Source organism: Miniopterus schreibersii (genome assembly GCF_964146895.1).
Source record: "Miniopterus schreibersii genome assembly, chromosome: 1".
Lineage (NCBI taxonomy): Eukaryota > Metazoa > Chordata > Mammalia > Chiroptera > Miniopteridae > Miniopterus > Miniopterus schreibersii.
The window spans coordinates 72,779,600-72,793,696 of record NC_138101.1 but is presented as its reverse complement, the minus strand read 5'-3'; the positions used below and the strand labels follow the sequence as shown (position 1 = coordinate 72,793,696).

Sequence of the window (14,097 nt, the reverse complement as noted above, 5' to 3'; positions counted from 1 at the left end):
CTCAGGCCCCTTCCCATTCAATTTTCACCCCTGCCCACCAGAAACAACCAAACATCAGTGCTGCCTGTTCTAGACCTTAAAGTAATCTGAATCTTGCAGTAGGTATTCCTGTGTGCAAGGCTTCTTTCACTCAGCCTCTGTTTCTGAGACACATTCATGTTGGCCCATGTATAGAGGTTGTTCTACTTGCTGATGAGCAGCATCACATTATATGAGTATTTCACATCTCTTAGTGATGGATACATGGATGGGGACCAGTTTTTTACTATTATGGATAAACTGCTATAAATGATCTTGTATAAATCTCTTTGTGAACATATTCTTTCAGTGGTTTTGGTTAAATGCCTGGATGATGAAAGAGTTGAGTCACAGAATAGTTATATGTTTAGTTTTATTAAAAACAGCCAGAACTTTTTCAAAAGTGGTTATAGCTCTACATCCTTACCAATAGTAGGTTTTATTTCACATTTCCCTGGTGACAAATAACGTTGAACATTTTCATATGCTTACTAGTCATTTATATAACTTTTTTTGTGAAGTATCTGTTCAAAAATTTTTTCTTATTTTTTTTATGTCTTTTAAAATTATTTTTATTATTGACTTGTATATGTAATTTATATTCCCTGGGTACCTGTTCAATACTACATATATGTTTTGAGAAATACATATTTTTTCCAGCCTGTAACTTGTCTGTTCATTTTTTTTGGTGGTGTCTATTAGTAAATTTTAAATTTTGATGAAGTCTAATTTACTAATGAGAAAAAAATTTTCTTTAAGGTTTTGCTTTCTGTGTTCTGTACAAGAAATTTTTGACTACCTCTAAGTCATGGTGATGTTCTCCTATATTTTCTTCTGCAAGCTTTATAGTTTAGCTTTTCACTTACTTTATAATCCGTCTCAAATTAATTTTTGTATGTGGGGTGAGATGGGGCTGAAGTTCTCTGTTTCCCACACATACAGGTATCCATCCATGGTTTTTGAGAGTTCGCATTAGGCTGCTTCATTTTACAAAAGACTTACATTAGTACCTATTTTTGCTAATTGAAATAGATTTTTGCTTTTACAAAAAAAAGGTGAAAAGCTAAAATAGTGTTCAGTTTGTTTTGCAGTAAGCAGAGCAGTTACAGAGGTAGGACACACCAAGCAGGGAGCTCCTTCCCTGGGAACCACGCTCAGTATCTCAGCCTCAAGCCCCAAAGCTTTGAGCTGTGTCTGGGAGCATCTGTGCTTTTTCTCCACTTATTTTGTGCATCTCTTAGCAAGATGTGTCCTAAGGTAATTATTTCTTCACTTGACGCTATTTCAACTTACAAAAGGTTTCACAGGAACAGTCTACTTTTCAACCTATGTAACTGAATTTTAAAGGATGCTCAGATGGTTCCAGGAGGAACAAATTAAGTTGAACAACTATTAAAAACTATCAATAGAGAACTTGCCTTATTAGTTATTCTCAGCACTAATAGTTACTATAAAGAGTGACTCTGTATTGTAATGTCATATGGTAACTGATGTTTTGGCAGTGACACCAAAACCAAAACAGAACCAAGTGGATTCTTGCCCAATGGGAGCACCCCAATGTCAGTGGGGGCATTGCTGGAATGGTCCTTGGAGCAGATTCATGAGACTCCCCTTAACGCCTTGCTGCCCCTGTGCGGCCAGCTACTTTTCCACACTGGAATAGTAAATGAAAGCACCTGAGTAAACTTAAATGTACTTTATTTTGTCATATATTTATAGGGACGACCGAAATAAGTGCTGAGCAGTGAAGTGGCTCATATCTGAGCCTAAACAAAGATAACTAAGAAAACGGTCTAGAGCGCCCTTTTAAAACTCTACATTGCTTTCAGACCTTAAAATTGCTTAATGGAAGTGCAGACACACGTTAACTCGTGACTGGTCAGCAAGGTGGCCCCTCTTGAATTATTTGGAAGAACAGGAAGATCAAAAGCACTCAAAACCAACATACCATTCCATAAATTTTTAAATTAAGTTGAAACTTAGGTTTAAAATGCAAAGTTTATTTTATACAATAGATTATTTTTTCTAAATGTGGCAAAGAGACCTTCGTGGAAGCACAGTGGAGGAGGGAGTGGAGGCGGGCTGGGGAACATGAGGGAATGCCACCGGGCTGTAAGGGGGTCAGACGCTGGCATCATCCAGGAGCAGGAAAGGAGCCTGGGGCAGTCGCGATGAACGGGCCCTGACCTTCTGAAGATGGTGGTATGGGTGGGTGGCATGACCACTGAACAAAGAGACGAGTAGATGAAGATGAGGGGACAACGAGAGCCATGCTCACCAAGTGAAGTTTCCTATTTCCTCTCCCCGACTGGGAGAGTGAGAAGGGGGTGAGGAGAACGAGGGTCTGCTGTGTGACGTGGGACAAAGAGGCTCGACTGCAGTTACTAGACCTGACCGTGAACCCAGTTCTGCCTCTTGATTGGTTAACCTGAAAAGGTGATTTCATTTTGCTCTCTGTGTTCACTCATCTACTAAAAAAAAAAGAATTATAAAACAAATATAAATAGCATGCTTAAATTAGAGATGAATGAGTGTTAAATAAGTGAATATTGCCTTTAACCTATTGAATGACTACTATTTGCCATGAACCAGGGATTTTAAGGTATCATCTCTTTCAATGCTACCAAACTGTAATAGACATTTTTACCTCCTACTGAAAGGATGTGGCCAAGGTCACACAGGTGGTGCGGATAACTGAAGTCCATCTTGTTACACCATGCAACACTCCTCCCTCTGCATGACTCTCTCCTGTGATTTGTTTTTGTGGCCTAGTATTGCTCAGAATCCAGCATATTTTTTCACATAAGAAGCTGACACTATATCCCCACCAAACAGTGACACACACCAAGGGTGGCCATGCCCTTGTTTTAAGATCTCTATGGTCTTTTACCTCCTCCGCCACTGGGACTTTCACCCATTTTGTGAATGTATGAATCTCAAACAACTGGCCAGTCATAGTGTGAATAATACGTATTGAATGGCTGATGGGTGCGACAGGAAGTCATATAATTCTCTGAAATCCAGCATATTGCACAAACCTGTTCTTACACCTTTTTATTTTTTCTGAAAATTACCATTGTGAGTGTATCTGTGTTATGTTCAGTGAGGTTCCCTAATTTTTTCCCCCCTTTTATTGAGAAATGATTAACATACACCCCTGTGTAAGTTTAAGTACAGCATGGCGGCTTGATTTACATAGATGTGAGATGACTGACACGGTACGTTCAGCTAACATTAATTTTCTCATATAGATAATAAAAAGAGTAAGAGGGAGGTTTTCCTCATGATGAGAACTCTTAAGATTTACTCTCTTAATAACTTTCCTATTCATCGAATAGCAGTGTTAGCTATGGCCATCATGTTGCACGTTGCATCCCTAATATTTATTTTATAGCTGGAAGTTTGTGCTAGGTTCACTGTTTTAAAAAATTATACAGTCTTCTAAGTATTGGTCAGTGCATGTAAGAGACAAGACAAATTTACATTCTAAAGGAATGTCGATAAAATTCTTAAAACAATGAATAATTACCCAAAAGGCAAGTTAAGAAGAACCTAACCTTGATATCCACAAGCATTGTAGTGAGAGCCACTATGGCATCTTCACTTGGGGAACATCTACCCCCTCTTCACCTAACTCTCCGCCAAACGGTCTAAGGGCGCTGGCCTTCACTGGACACTGGATTTTTGTTTCCTTTGGTACTTGTTGCTAATAACTGAGAAAATCCTATTTCCAAGATACCCACGCTCTTTAAACCGTATCCCAAATACCACCGGCTGTTGGTCACCAGGGTTGGCTCAGCCTGTGGACGGTTCAAGGCCAAACCATTTCTGCTGGAAATAGACTCAAGGTGCCCGTCTCATCTACGGAGGCCCAGTCATGCTCTTTGTTTCTGCGTAAAATAAGATGAACACGGGCCAACGTTCATTTTTATAGATTCATGTTGGATTATCTTCATAGACTCTACCAAATAGGTTCCGTCCTAACTTCTGATTCACCAAGGCCTCCGCCTAGGGTCTTACAGGGTCCTGACACTGACATCTTCCTCTCTGTCCTAATCTGCTAAAACCTAACATACAAAATCCTCTCAAAATTGTTTGACATACTCCATTAAAAAAAAACACCACTGTATTTAAAAGGATAGCTGCAATTCCGTTTTCCAGTTTGAATTTAACACGCCTATTCTTCGTGGTCTTGGCATGTTTTGAAAACGAACGTTTTCTTTCGAGAGATAATTTATAGAAAACACACACGCGCACACTGAAGGTGGGCTTCAGCCTAATTTAAACTGTTGCGTGTTCAGAGCGGAAAGGCCTAGTTCACCTTGGTGAGGGTCGAAGCTGCAGCTCCAGGAGACACACAGATTTCTCCCAGTTAGACGGAGACTCGGCATCTTCTTCGAATGAGGGCGGCTGCTGGGTAGGTCACAAGGACCTTTCAAGTTCTAGATCTCTAATTTCCCCCCGTTTTATTGAGAAATGATGAACATGCATCACTGTTTAAGATTATGGCACGGTGGCCTGATTTACAAATGCTGAGAGATGAGGAACACAGTAGGTTCAGCTCCCTTCAGCAGGCGGATTCACCGGGAGGGGCCTGTTCAAACCTGGCTGGGCAGCCCCGGCCCGGCTGCTCATTCGGTGGGTGTGGGGGCCCTGGGGGTTCATTTCTAGGTTTGGGGGCCCTGGGGGTTACATTGCTAGGTTTGGGGGCCCTGGGGGTTACATTGCTAGGTTTGGGGGCCCTGGGATTACATTTCTAGGTTTGGGGGCCCTGGGGGTTACATTGCTAGGTTTGGGGGTCCTGGGGGTTACATTTCTAGGTTTGGGGGCCCTGGGGGTTACATTGCTAGGTTTGGGGGTCCTGGGGGTTACATTTCTAGGTTTGGGGTCCTGGGGGTTACATTTCTAGGTTTGGGGGCCCTGGGGGTTACATTGCTAGGTTTGGGGGCCCTGGGGTTACATTTCTAGGTTTGGGGGCCCTGGGGGTTACATTGCTAGGTTTGGGGGTCCTGGGGGTTACATTTCTAGGTTGGGGTCCTGGGGGTTACATTTCTAGGTTTGGGGGCCCTGGGGGTTACATTGCTAGGTTTGGGGGCCCTGGGGTTACATTTCCAGCAGCACACGGCCGGTGCAGACGCTACTGCAGCTCCCGACCCCACTGAAAACCGGTGTACAGGGAGTCTCACTTTTAAAGGCAGAATTGGTTCCGACAGAATCGGCGTAAAACCTACACTTCATCCCAAAGTAAACCCTTCCGAGGGCCGGCAGGTCCAACGCGGACCTCCCAGGCGCCCGAGCACCCCGCCCCCGCAGGTCAGGCAGGGCCCCGAGCACAGGTGCGTCCCCTGCCCCTGCGACGGGGGCTCCGAGGGCTCCTGGGCCGACACCCAAGCGTCCCCGCGACTCGGCGCCCAGGCCGCTGCCGGCCCTCGCCGCCCCGGTGGAGCCCCCAGTTCTCCTCCCCACCCGCCCCCAGAGCCACAGCCCGGGGCCTGGGGCCTGAGGGGGACGGAAGGAAGACGGGGGCCGGGGCACCCCGAGTTCGGAGGAAGAGGGACGGAGGGGCAGGGCGGAGGAGAGGGAGCCGCGGGGACGGAGGAAAGCAGAGCTGCCCGAGGCTGGAGGAGCGCGGGCAGGGGGAAAACGAGGAAGAGGGGGGACAGGGACGAGCCGGTGACGGGACCCGCCCGGCTCGCCTCGGAACGGCCGCGGCGCACCGAGCTGCGCGGCGTGAAGCAGGGAACGGCGACCGGGGGACTGGACAGGGACCGTTGGGGAACGGTGCCCGAGCGACCTGCCCGGCTGACCCGGACCAGCCCTTGGTGACGAGGGCCTGGGTGACCGTTAACCGGCCCGGGCAGTAGGGCTGGACGGGGACCACAGAGTGACCAGCTCTCCGGCCCGGCCGCAGGCGAACTGAACCGCGCCGCAGCGCACCTCCCAGCGCCGACTCCTCCGGCGTGCGGCTGCCCGCGCCTTAAATACCCTGCTAAAAATAGCCTGCGAGGCCACCTTCCAATCAGGTTTCCCCTAAGTTCGAATTTGGCCAATGGCGAGGGTCGTGATGGAGAGGCTCGGTCACCCCAGGCGGGGCCGCGCTGAGCCGGCGCCCCCCATTGGCCGCAGCTGACATCATCGGCGCGCAGCCCCCGGGCCGGGCTCGGCGTGATTGGGCGGTGCGCGGGGGCGGGCCGAAGCAGTCACGTGGGGGGCAGGGAGTGGGGGGAGCTAGGCGAGGAGGAGGGGGAGCTGGCAGCGGAGGTTTGAATAGGGAAGTTTTGCAGGGGTTACGTTTGCAGTCAGTCCGGTGTTTGCAAATATTGTGTGGGCTCGCGAGCGCGTCTCTGGACTCCGTCAGGATCTGAACCCGCGGCGCTTCACTGCTGTGCACTGAGTTTGCATGAAACTTTCCCCGCGCTGCAGGCACTGCCGCTGCGCTCCCGACTCCAGACCGCACACCTCCCTGTTGGTACAACAGCGGAGACTGTCTTTTCCAAACCGACATGGATGTACTCCCAATGTGCAGCATCTTCCAGGAACTCCAGATTGTGCATGAGACCGGGTACTTCTCGGCGCTGCCCTCCCTGGAGGAATATTGGCAACAGGTAAATAGGAATTGTGTGCCAGGTGCCCCGGTGCGCCGCGGAGGGTGCATGCACGCACGGTCAAGACGGTGTGTGGTTGGAGGTGCCTTGCTTTTTTTTTTTTTAAATGGTTTGGGTAGAATTTTTAAAAATTAAAATAATTAGCCTTAAAACGTACTCCTGCTGCCTCCGGTGCGGGAGGCACTTTAAAAGGGCTTTTCCCAGCGTGGAGCGGAGTTGTCATTTGTGTGGGGCGCAGCAGCGCTTCGTCGCTCCCAGCGTTTTTGCCCGTTTCTGGGGCTTCTGAACCGGAGGGCAGACCCCGCTCCACCGCCTGATCCCGACCTTGGCAGAAGTTTGGTGCTTGTACCAGCTCCAGACTCCACAGCTGGAACTTGTCATTTGAACTTGTGTGGAAGCCAAGGGTATTTTTTTTTCTAAAGATATTTGTTTTTGTTTTCCTTTTTGGTCTTTGCACTTAGACGTGTTTTTTTTTTGTTTTTTGTTTTGTTTTAATTAGAAATTTCACCAGCAGAACATCCACCAGCTCCTTTTCTGTACCAGGCTATTTCCAGTTGCTTCTTTGGAATCCTTAACATTTACCTTCATCTGCCTTATTTTTCTTACCTGCTTCTTTTGTTAACAACAACAGAAAAAACCCAACAATGTTTGCACAATCAGTGACTTATCAGTCATATGACAATGAGCCCTTCAAGTCTGAGTCTGGGAAGAAGAGCCTGGGTTTCCGGCATTTTTCTAGTGAAACTGGAATTTTTGGCATTGGACAATTCTGAAACTTAATTTTTTCCCTTCTAATTTGTTAGGATTTCCTGAAGGGAGAGAGATTCTGACACTTGTCACCTTGTTTTTAAAAAGATAGAAGGGACTGTGTCTCTGCCCTGCTAGAATGTTGGCTTTTGTCACAAAGTACAAATATATTGTGGATTTCACAGCCTAGAAAGCTTTAAGAGAGATGAAATGCAAAGTGTGGCAACCTTCAAATGCCTGCTTAATTGTTCTCAGTCCTATCCTGCCTTCCTCTCCCCTCCCCCCTTTTCCTCCTTAAGAAGCTGCTCCCTAGGACGTGATTGAAATTGATCTAAGTAGTTTCCTTCGGGCATTTGGGATTTGGGCCACAAGCCAGGCTGAGCTCTCCTTTGCCTTCAGAGGCTTTTAAACTCTCTGAGAGCTTCGTTCTGTTCCCCAGTGCTCATCAACCTAATGGAGATTTTAAATTAGCCAGATGATAAAGTTTAATAAGATCTCAATAAATGTGCTTTTGTTTTTCTTTGGAACATCCATAAAATATCTAGCCGGCTCTCCTCAGAGCACTCTGGTGTGCGTTATAACCCAGACATACAATTTTAGGGGTAAAGGGAAAACAATGGTTGTTTTTCCCCCTTTGCTTGCTCATGCTTGCTCTGTGAGGATTCTGTGGGGAGGGGGAAGGGTTTGTGATATATTACGATAGCAGGCATGTTGCTAAGAAGGCAAGCATGAGCCTTTTGGGTAGCTTAGCTAGTCCTGACCATGATTTGTTAAAAAGAGCAGAGCGGGCTGTAGAAATTTAAATCTGTAGAATTGTGGTCGTATAGACAACCTTATATGGCCATCTAGGCAATTGATCCTAGTGAAGAGAAAGGCAGATATAATTTAATCCTAAAATGTTTCCTACCATTTTTCTTTTCCAGTGGCTAGAAAGTTTGAGATGGTGGGGAGAGGGGATGCTGGTCTCTCGGCAGTTGTAGCTTCTTGAAAGGTTGGTGTGGGTCTGGGGAGGGGGCACTCTGTCCATGACACACTGCATGTATATCTGAACTGGGTTCTTTTTTGGCTGCTGGTCAGAATTTCAAAGGAAGTCTCCTCTGGCATTGCGTGAAAGAAATAGAGTGATGACTCATACAGTTGTACTCTTGGCCAGTAGATAAAGTTCTTGTCCATTGTGGCACTCCCAGCAGGGCCCGGAGGAATTTCCCCTCCTGCATCCTTTACAATAGCAGATGGCCATTCTGGAATGATTTCTCCACTCTGTTGTTGAAGCTCTTGTTTTTCTCTGACCACTGTGGAAGTCATTAAAGTTGTGTGCACCCATGGCCCTGCACTTGGGAATGGCATTGTTTGAAAGCCTACTAGGTCTGGGCTAAGCAGGAAGTGGGTGATTTCTGTGCAGCTCCATTGATGTCCTTGAATATAGACCATCAGCTTGCTGCGTCTGCTCACTGAGTGTGGCCCTGTGCTGTCAGCTGTGTCTGCAAAGGGAGACACATGCAATGTCAGAACACATTGCATTGCGAGCGGTGCAGCCTTTCTGTTTTGTGCTTGAGAAAGGAGTATGGCCTGGGCTTCTTTTAATTGCACATGGTTCTTGAGACTGTCAGATAATCTAGCTAAACCTGTCGGGGGTGTGTGTCTGAGGCTGGTTTTCTTTGTGTGGTTTACAGAAACTCATTAGAAATGTCAACACTGGTAACTATAACAAAAACTGGCCTAGTGACCTTCAGTCACCGTGGCCTTTGGTCCAACATGGTATTTCTTGAATCCATCCCCATTCCTAGAAACAGCTTTCCACTTGCTCTCCTAAAGACACGGTTCTTATAGTTACATGGCCACAGTCTGTTTGCCCTTCATCCCTGCATGTTTTTTGGAAATAAGCTTTTGGTTCCATTTTCGGTTGTCATAATCACGTGCCTTCTTGTGGTTCCTTTCTCACAGACCTGCCTGGAGTTGGAACGTTACCTCCAGAGTGAACCCTGCTATGTGTCAGCCTCCGAAATCAAATTCGACAGCCAAGAAGATCTGTGGACCAAAATTATTCTGGCTCGGGAGAAAAAGGAGGACCCGGAAGTGAAGGTTTCCTCCAGTCCCCCAGAGGATGCTCTCAGCAGCCCCAGCTTTGGTTACAACCTGGAGACCAACAGCTTGAACTCCGATGTGAGCAGCGAGTCATCTGACAGTTCCGAGGAACTCTCACCCACCTCCAAGTTTACCTCTGACCCCATTGGCGAAGTGCTGGTCAACTCGGGGAACCTGAGCTCCTCGGTCACCTCCACACCCCCTTCTTCTCCAGAACTGAGCAGAGACCCTTCTCACCTGTGGGGCTGTGCGCCTGGTGAGCCGCACCCTCCAGGGAAGATACGCAGTGGGACTTCGGGGAAGCCAGGTGACAAGGGCAGCGGGGATGCCTCCCCAGATGGCCGGAGGAGGGTGCATCGATGCCACTTTAACGGCTGCAGAAAAGTTTACACCAAAAGCTCCCACTTGAAAGCACATCAGCGCACTCACACAGGTCAGTCCCTCCTGCGACCTGGGAGGTGGGCCGCTGGTGGGCGCCACTGAATTGCACAGCCCTGGGAGGGGGCCGGGCTCCGCAGAAGGCTGTCAGAGCAGACACATCCTCACCTCACTCTTTCCCTTAAGAGTTGGGTCTCTGGGGAAGACAGAGTAGGAGGTGAAAGACTGGACATGTGCCCGATGAATGGTTGACACTTTCAGAGTAAACAGACAAGAGGTAAATCACATTCTCCGTCTCTACCCAACCCCCCACCCGCTCCAACCCTCCTGGTTATTGGGACCCATTGTGATAATGTTACCTGGAATTCCCTCTGATTGTTTTGAAATGAACTCAAGGATCAGGGGAGAGGGTGGCTGGGCAGCTTGGAGCACACTGGTGTTGACAGCTTGAGGATTGAGCTTGACCATAAACTGCATATGTAGCAATTTTGATCAGTGGGTGCTGACTGGGAATTTCTCTGTGGATCATGCTGCTTCTGTTTTCTGATACCAATTTTTTAAAAACCACGAATTAAAAAAACAACACTTTTTAATGAAATACCATAACCTAGATGAAAATTCCACTTAAATTATAGTCTTTAGGGTAACTGGTGATGAGTCACAGAAATTTTAGAGCCAGAAGGGATCTTTGACATCAAGTCACTCAAGCTGTTATCTTACCAATAATGAGAGGACATGGCTGAGCCCTCAGTCAGGGTCCCCAAAATGTTCATGGCAGAGTGGGATCAGGACCCAGGTGCCATTTGTCCCAGCAGCATTCTCTAGGACTGGTTGTGGCAAAATGTTTAATATCCTTAGGTAGCACTTTCAGTGAATTCATATTTATAATCTGACCAAGGAACAAAGTGGACTTGGTTATTTCATTGCCACTTAGAAAGTTCTTTGAAGGCCCTCGATGGGGTTTCCCAGAAACTCATGACTTCAGTTCTGGAGAAATGTAGTTTCTCGGAGGAAACAACAAAGCTCATTCCACAGGGAAGTGAGTAAGGAGCAAAATAAGTACTTGGGAGAAACCGTTTCCATGGAGAAAGCAATAAAACCCTGCCCTCACAGAGGCTGTGGGTCCAGTGGGCTGACACATCACCTCTGAAGTATTTCTTCAGTCTGAGTAATCGTCTTTCTTACATGTTAGCTGAATACGGTCATGTGGGCTCTGGGTCTCTTCCACAGCATTTGGAGGCCTGAGGCTAGGTCAGGAAAGAGCTCCTGGGTGTTACCTTCCGAGCGCCAGCTGCTGTTCCTAATTGAGGTGTGTGAGGAATTCCTGAGGCCACCAGACCTGGAGCTTGCTAATGAGTTGACTTTCACCATGTGCAGGGCCCCTTCCCTCACTGCTCAGTGAAATCATGGCATGCTTGTCCTGTGCTCTCTTCCCAGGAGAAAAGCCTTACAGATGCTCATGGGAAGGGTGTGAGTGGCGTTTTGCAAGAAGCGATGAGTTAACCAGACACTTCAGAAAGCACACTGGTGCCAAGCCTTTTAAATGTTCTCACTGTGACAGGTACGTGCATGAAGCACTGGGTTCGGGAATGCCATCCCCATAATGGAGTAGGCATACAGTAAACCTGAAGAAAGGCAGATGTTTTCCTGTCCTGTATTGGCCTTTTTTTTAGCCTAGGACTTTAAAAAGAAAAAAAGTCTCTAATATGCCAGTAGTCGAAGTTTGGGTGCTCTGGGTCCTGTGTATGTAAGACTAGAGTGATTTCATTACTACTTTCTAAAGCTAGGCCTTCAGCAGTTTTTGAATTTGAAGACCAAACAATAAGGTCAGGTTAGAAGCTCTAAAGAGCTGAATGGAGACCTTAATTTATATTCCTATCAGTTGGAATTTCCTGCCCCTTAATATGAATTGTGATGACTCAGTGGATTGCCAGCTTCCCTTCAAGAAGGGTTAGGTGGGGGCGTGCAGGGTGGGAGGCTTGTAACCTAGCCAGGGCTGGAGACCTAACCTCTCTGATGCTGATTCGCTCTGCAGGTGTTTCTCCAGGTCCGACCACCTGGCCCTGCACATGAAGAGGCACCTCTGAGGGAGCAGAGTGTGAATCCTGCAGCTAAAACGGCTTCCAGGCTGAGAGACGGCCATGGAAGGAGGGTGCGTGTTCCAGCCAAAGCATGCCATTTTGCACCCCACCCAGTTGCCTCCAGGACCTCTCCTTGGAAGGTCTTTCGAGGGCAAAAGAAGTCATGTCAGAAGCGGCAGAGCGCCTGTGGTGTGTGGTGTTTTGGTGGCCTGGACTCGCCACTGGTACCTATCTTCTGAGTGGTCCCTAAGCCTTTGCCGTGAGCATGTGCACTGAGAATGTTAATGGTTGGGTTGACTGTATGTGGAGGATCTAATAGGACTGTGTGATGAGGCAGAGTCTTTCCTGTGCAGTAGCAAGACTGCAAGAGACAGAAAAAAATGTCGTTTGAATGTTTTGTGTGTGACAGGTAAACCATGAGATGAGATGACCACCAATCATTTCCTGGGGGGGTGTCTGCGCCTTAGAAAAAAAAAAAAAAAGGAGGGAAAACATGGAGGGCGGGAGTATGAATGGTTAGAACCCTGCGTGGGGAGTGGGTGTGGGAGGGGGAGCCCTCCTGTGTGAGAGGAACTTTGTCGTCTGGTGCAGCTATGAAACGTGCAATGTCAAGTAGCTTGTTCTACTGGCTACAACAGCTCATTTGTTACCCGTTGTATAAGCTGTGTATTTACAAAATATAACACAATGGTAACCTTTCCTTATAAGACAAAAGTAATGCATGGTCTAGGGAACTTTCTGCTTTTCCATTTTTAAATCAGAACTACAATTTTGATTCCAGTTACTGAGCAGCTAAGATACAATTTGTCAAAATCAGTGATCCTTAGCCATCTGGGCCTGGCAATACACAATTTCTCTCCCCTTCAATTTTATAACACTCCCCTTCCAGAAAGATGGCAAGCAACATAGGATTATTTTTTAAATGATTCTGAATTTGATGACCTATTTGGAGAATTTAGTGACGCCCTTCGAGACATTGGACACACGCTGGGTGTCAAGAACGCGAGGGCTGGGAACTCCTGGTCTAACGTTACGTTAGACTAAGAACCTAAAATTTTTCTCAGTTGGGTGGATAAAACCACTAAAGCTTACAAAGTGTTTTCTCATGCAGCTACGTTTCTCTTATTTATGCCTTGAGGACTAATTTCTGGTTTTCTAGCTGTTAATGCACTGTAGATCTTAATAATGGTGCCTTATGCAAGTGGCCCCTTATACAGGGGTCTCATACAGGGGTATGGGTGATGCATGCTTTATTAAGGCTCTTTTTTCACCTGGCATTGTACTGTATCAATGTAAAATACAGAAAAAAATCTCTTTCAAGTCCTCCTTCACAAACACAAATAGAGAGATGAATCCCCCCCAAACAAGTCAGTATTTACTCAGTATTTTAGATAACTAACCCGTCAGTGTTAAAGTGGAAAACATGATAATTGGAAAATCTGACCATTTCTGCCACCATGGGACTTTTCATATAGACTTTGCACAACAATTGTATAGATAACACACAGGCTGTATTTAATATGTAATGTTTTCACGCATATTAAAGATACAGAATTATAAAAAACAATGTTAATGTATTTGCTTAAAAGGCACAAGTTTCACATACCTATCTAGCTATCTGTTGGTAATACAGAAAGTATATTAATTTTTTTTTAAAGTGGGCAGAATTCTTGTGTATGTATATTTGTGTGTATAGTATGTATATGTGTGTGTGTGTGTATATATATATACATATATATATAATATATAAATATTTTTTTAAGGAGAAGTTAGATGTTTAGCTAGAAAATTTCACAGCCTGTGAAGAAATATTTCAAAATGGCCATAAAGGAGGTAAAAATAAAAACTATAACTTTTATAAAGGCTTTATCTTTAATTTAATGATTTGCTACATTCTCTTGGCTTGGACTCTGTTCCAGACTGCTGACTTTGCTCGTCCTTATTGGCAGGTATGGAACAGGGTACTGTTGGCTGTTCAAAAGTGGCGTGAACAGAATACTAGCCCATGAGTTGGTCTCAGACACACTGTGGTTTTGATTTTGAATTTCAGCCTTATTAGAAGATCTAAGAGTCAACTTATTACAGGGATTTTTTAGAACACTTTTTATGCAGATGAAGATTTTTTTTTTAGTACATAAATTCTTCCCATTTTTCCAATGAATAATTTCCCTGAATTGGCACAC

The 14,097-nt window shown here is 46.1% G+C and overlaps 1 protein-coding gene across 1 annotated transcript; it reads left to right on the top strand.

Moving 5' to 3' along the window:
* Nucleotides 1-6,248: 6,248 nt before the first annotated feature.
* KLF6 (KLF transcription factor 6) lies at nucleotides 6,249-13,473 on the top strand. The gene is made up of 4 exons (XM_081129391.1): nucleotides 6,249-6,623; nucleotides 9,315-9,888; nucleotides 11,271-11,394; nucleotides 11,869-13,473. The coding sequence occupies exons 1-4, from the start codon at nucleotides 6,522-6,524 to the stop codon at nucleotides 11,918-11,920; spliced, it is 852 nt and encodes a 283-aa protein (XP_080985517.1). The 5' UTR covers nucleotides 6,249-6,521; the 3' UTR covers nucleotides 11,921-13,473.
* Nucleotides 13,474-14,097: the final 624 nt, after the last annotated feature.

Bases quoted from the DNA above. Each gene is read 5' to 3' on its own strand.
- KLF6 (XM_081129391.1), top strand. From the start codon at position 6,522: ATGGATGTACTCCCAATGTGCAGCATCTTCCAGGAACTCCAGATTGTG. The intron at 6,624-9,314 runs GTAAATAGGAAT...CCTTTCTCACAG, and splicing joins TGGAGGAATATTGGCAACAG to ACCTGCCTGGAGTTGGAACG. The intron at 11,395-11,868 runs GTACGTGCATGA...TTCGCTCTGCAG, and splicing joins AAATGTTCTCACTGTGACAG to GTGTTTCTCCAGGTCCGACC.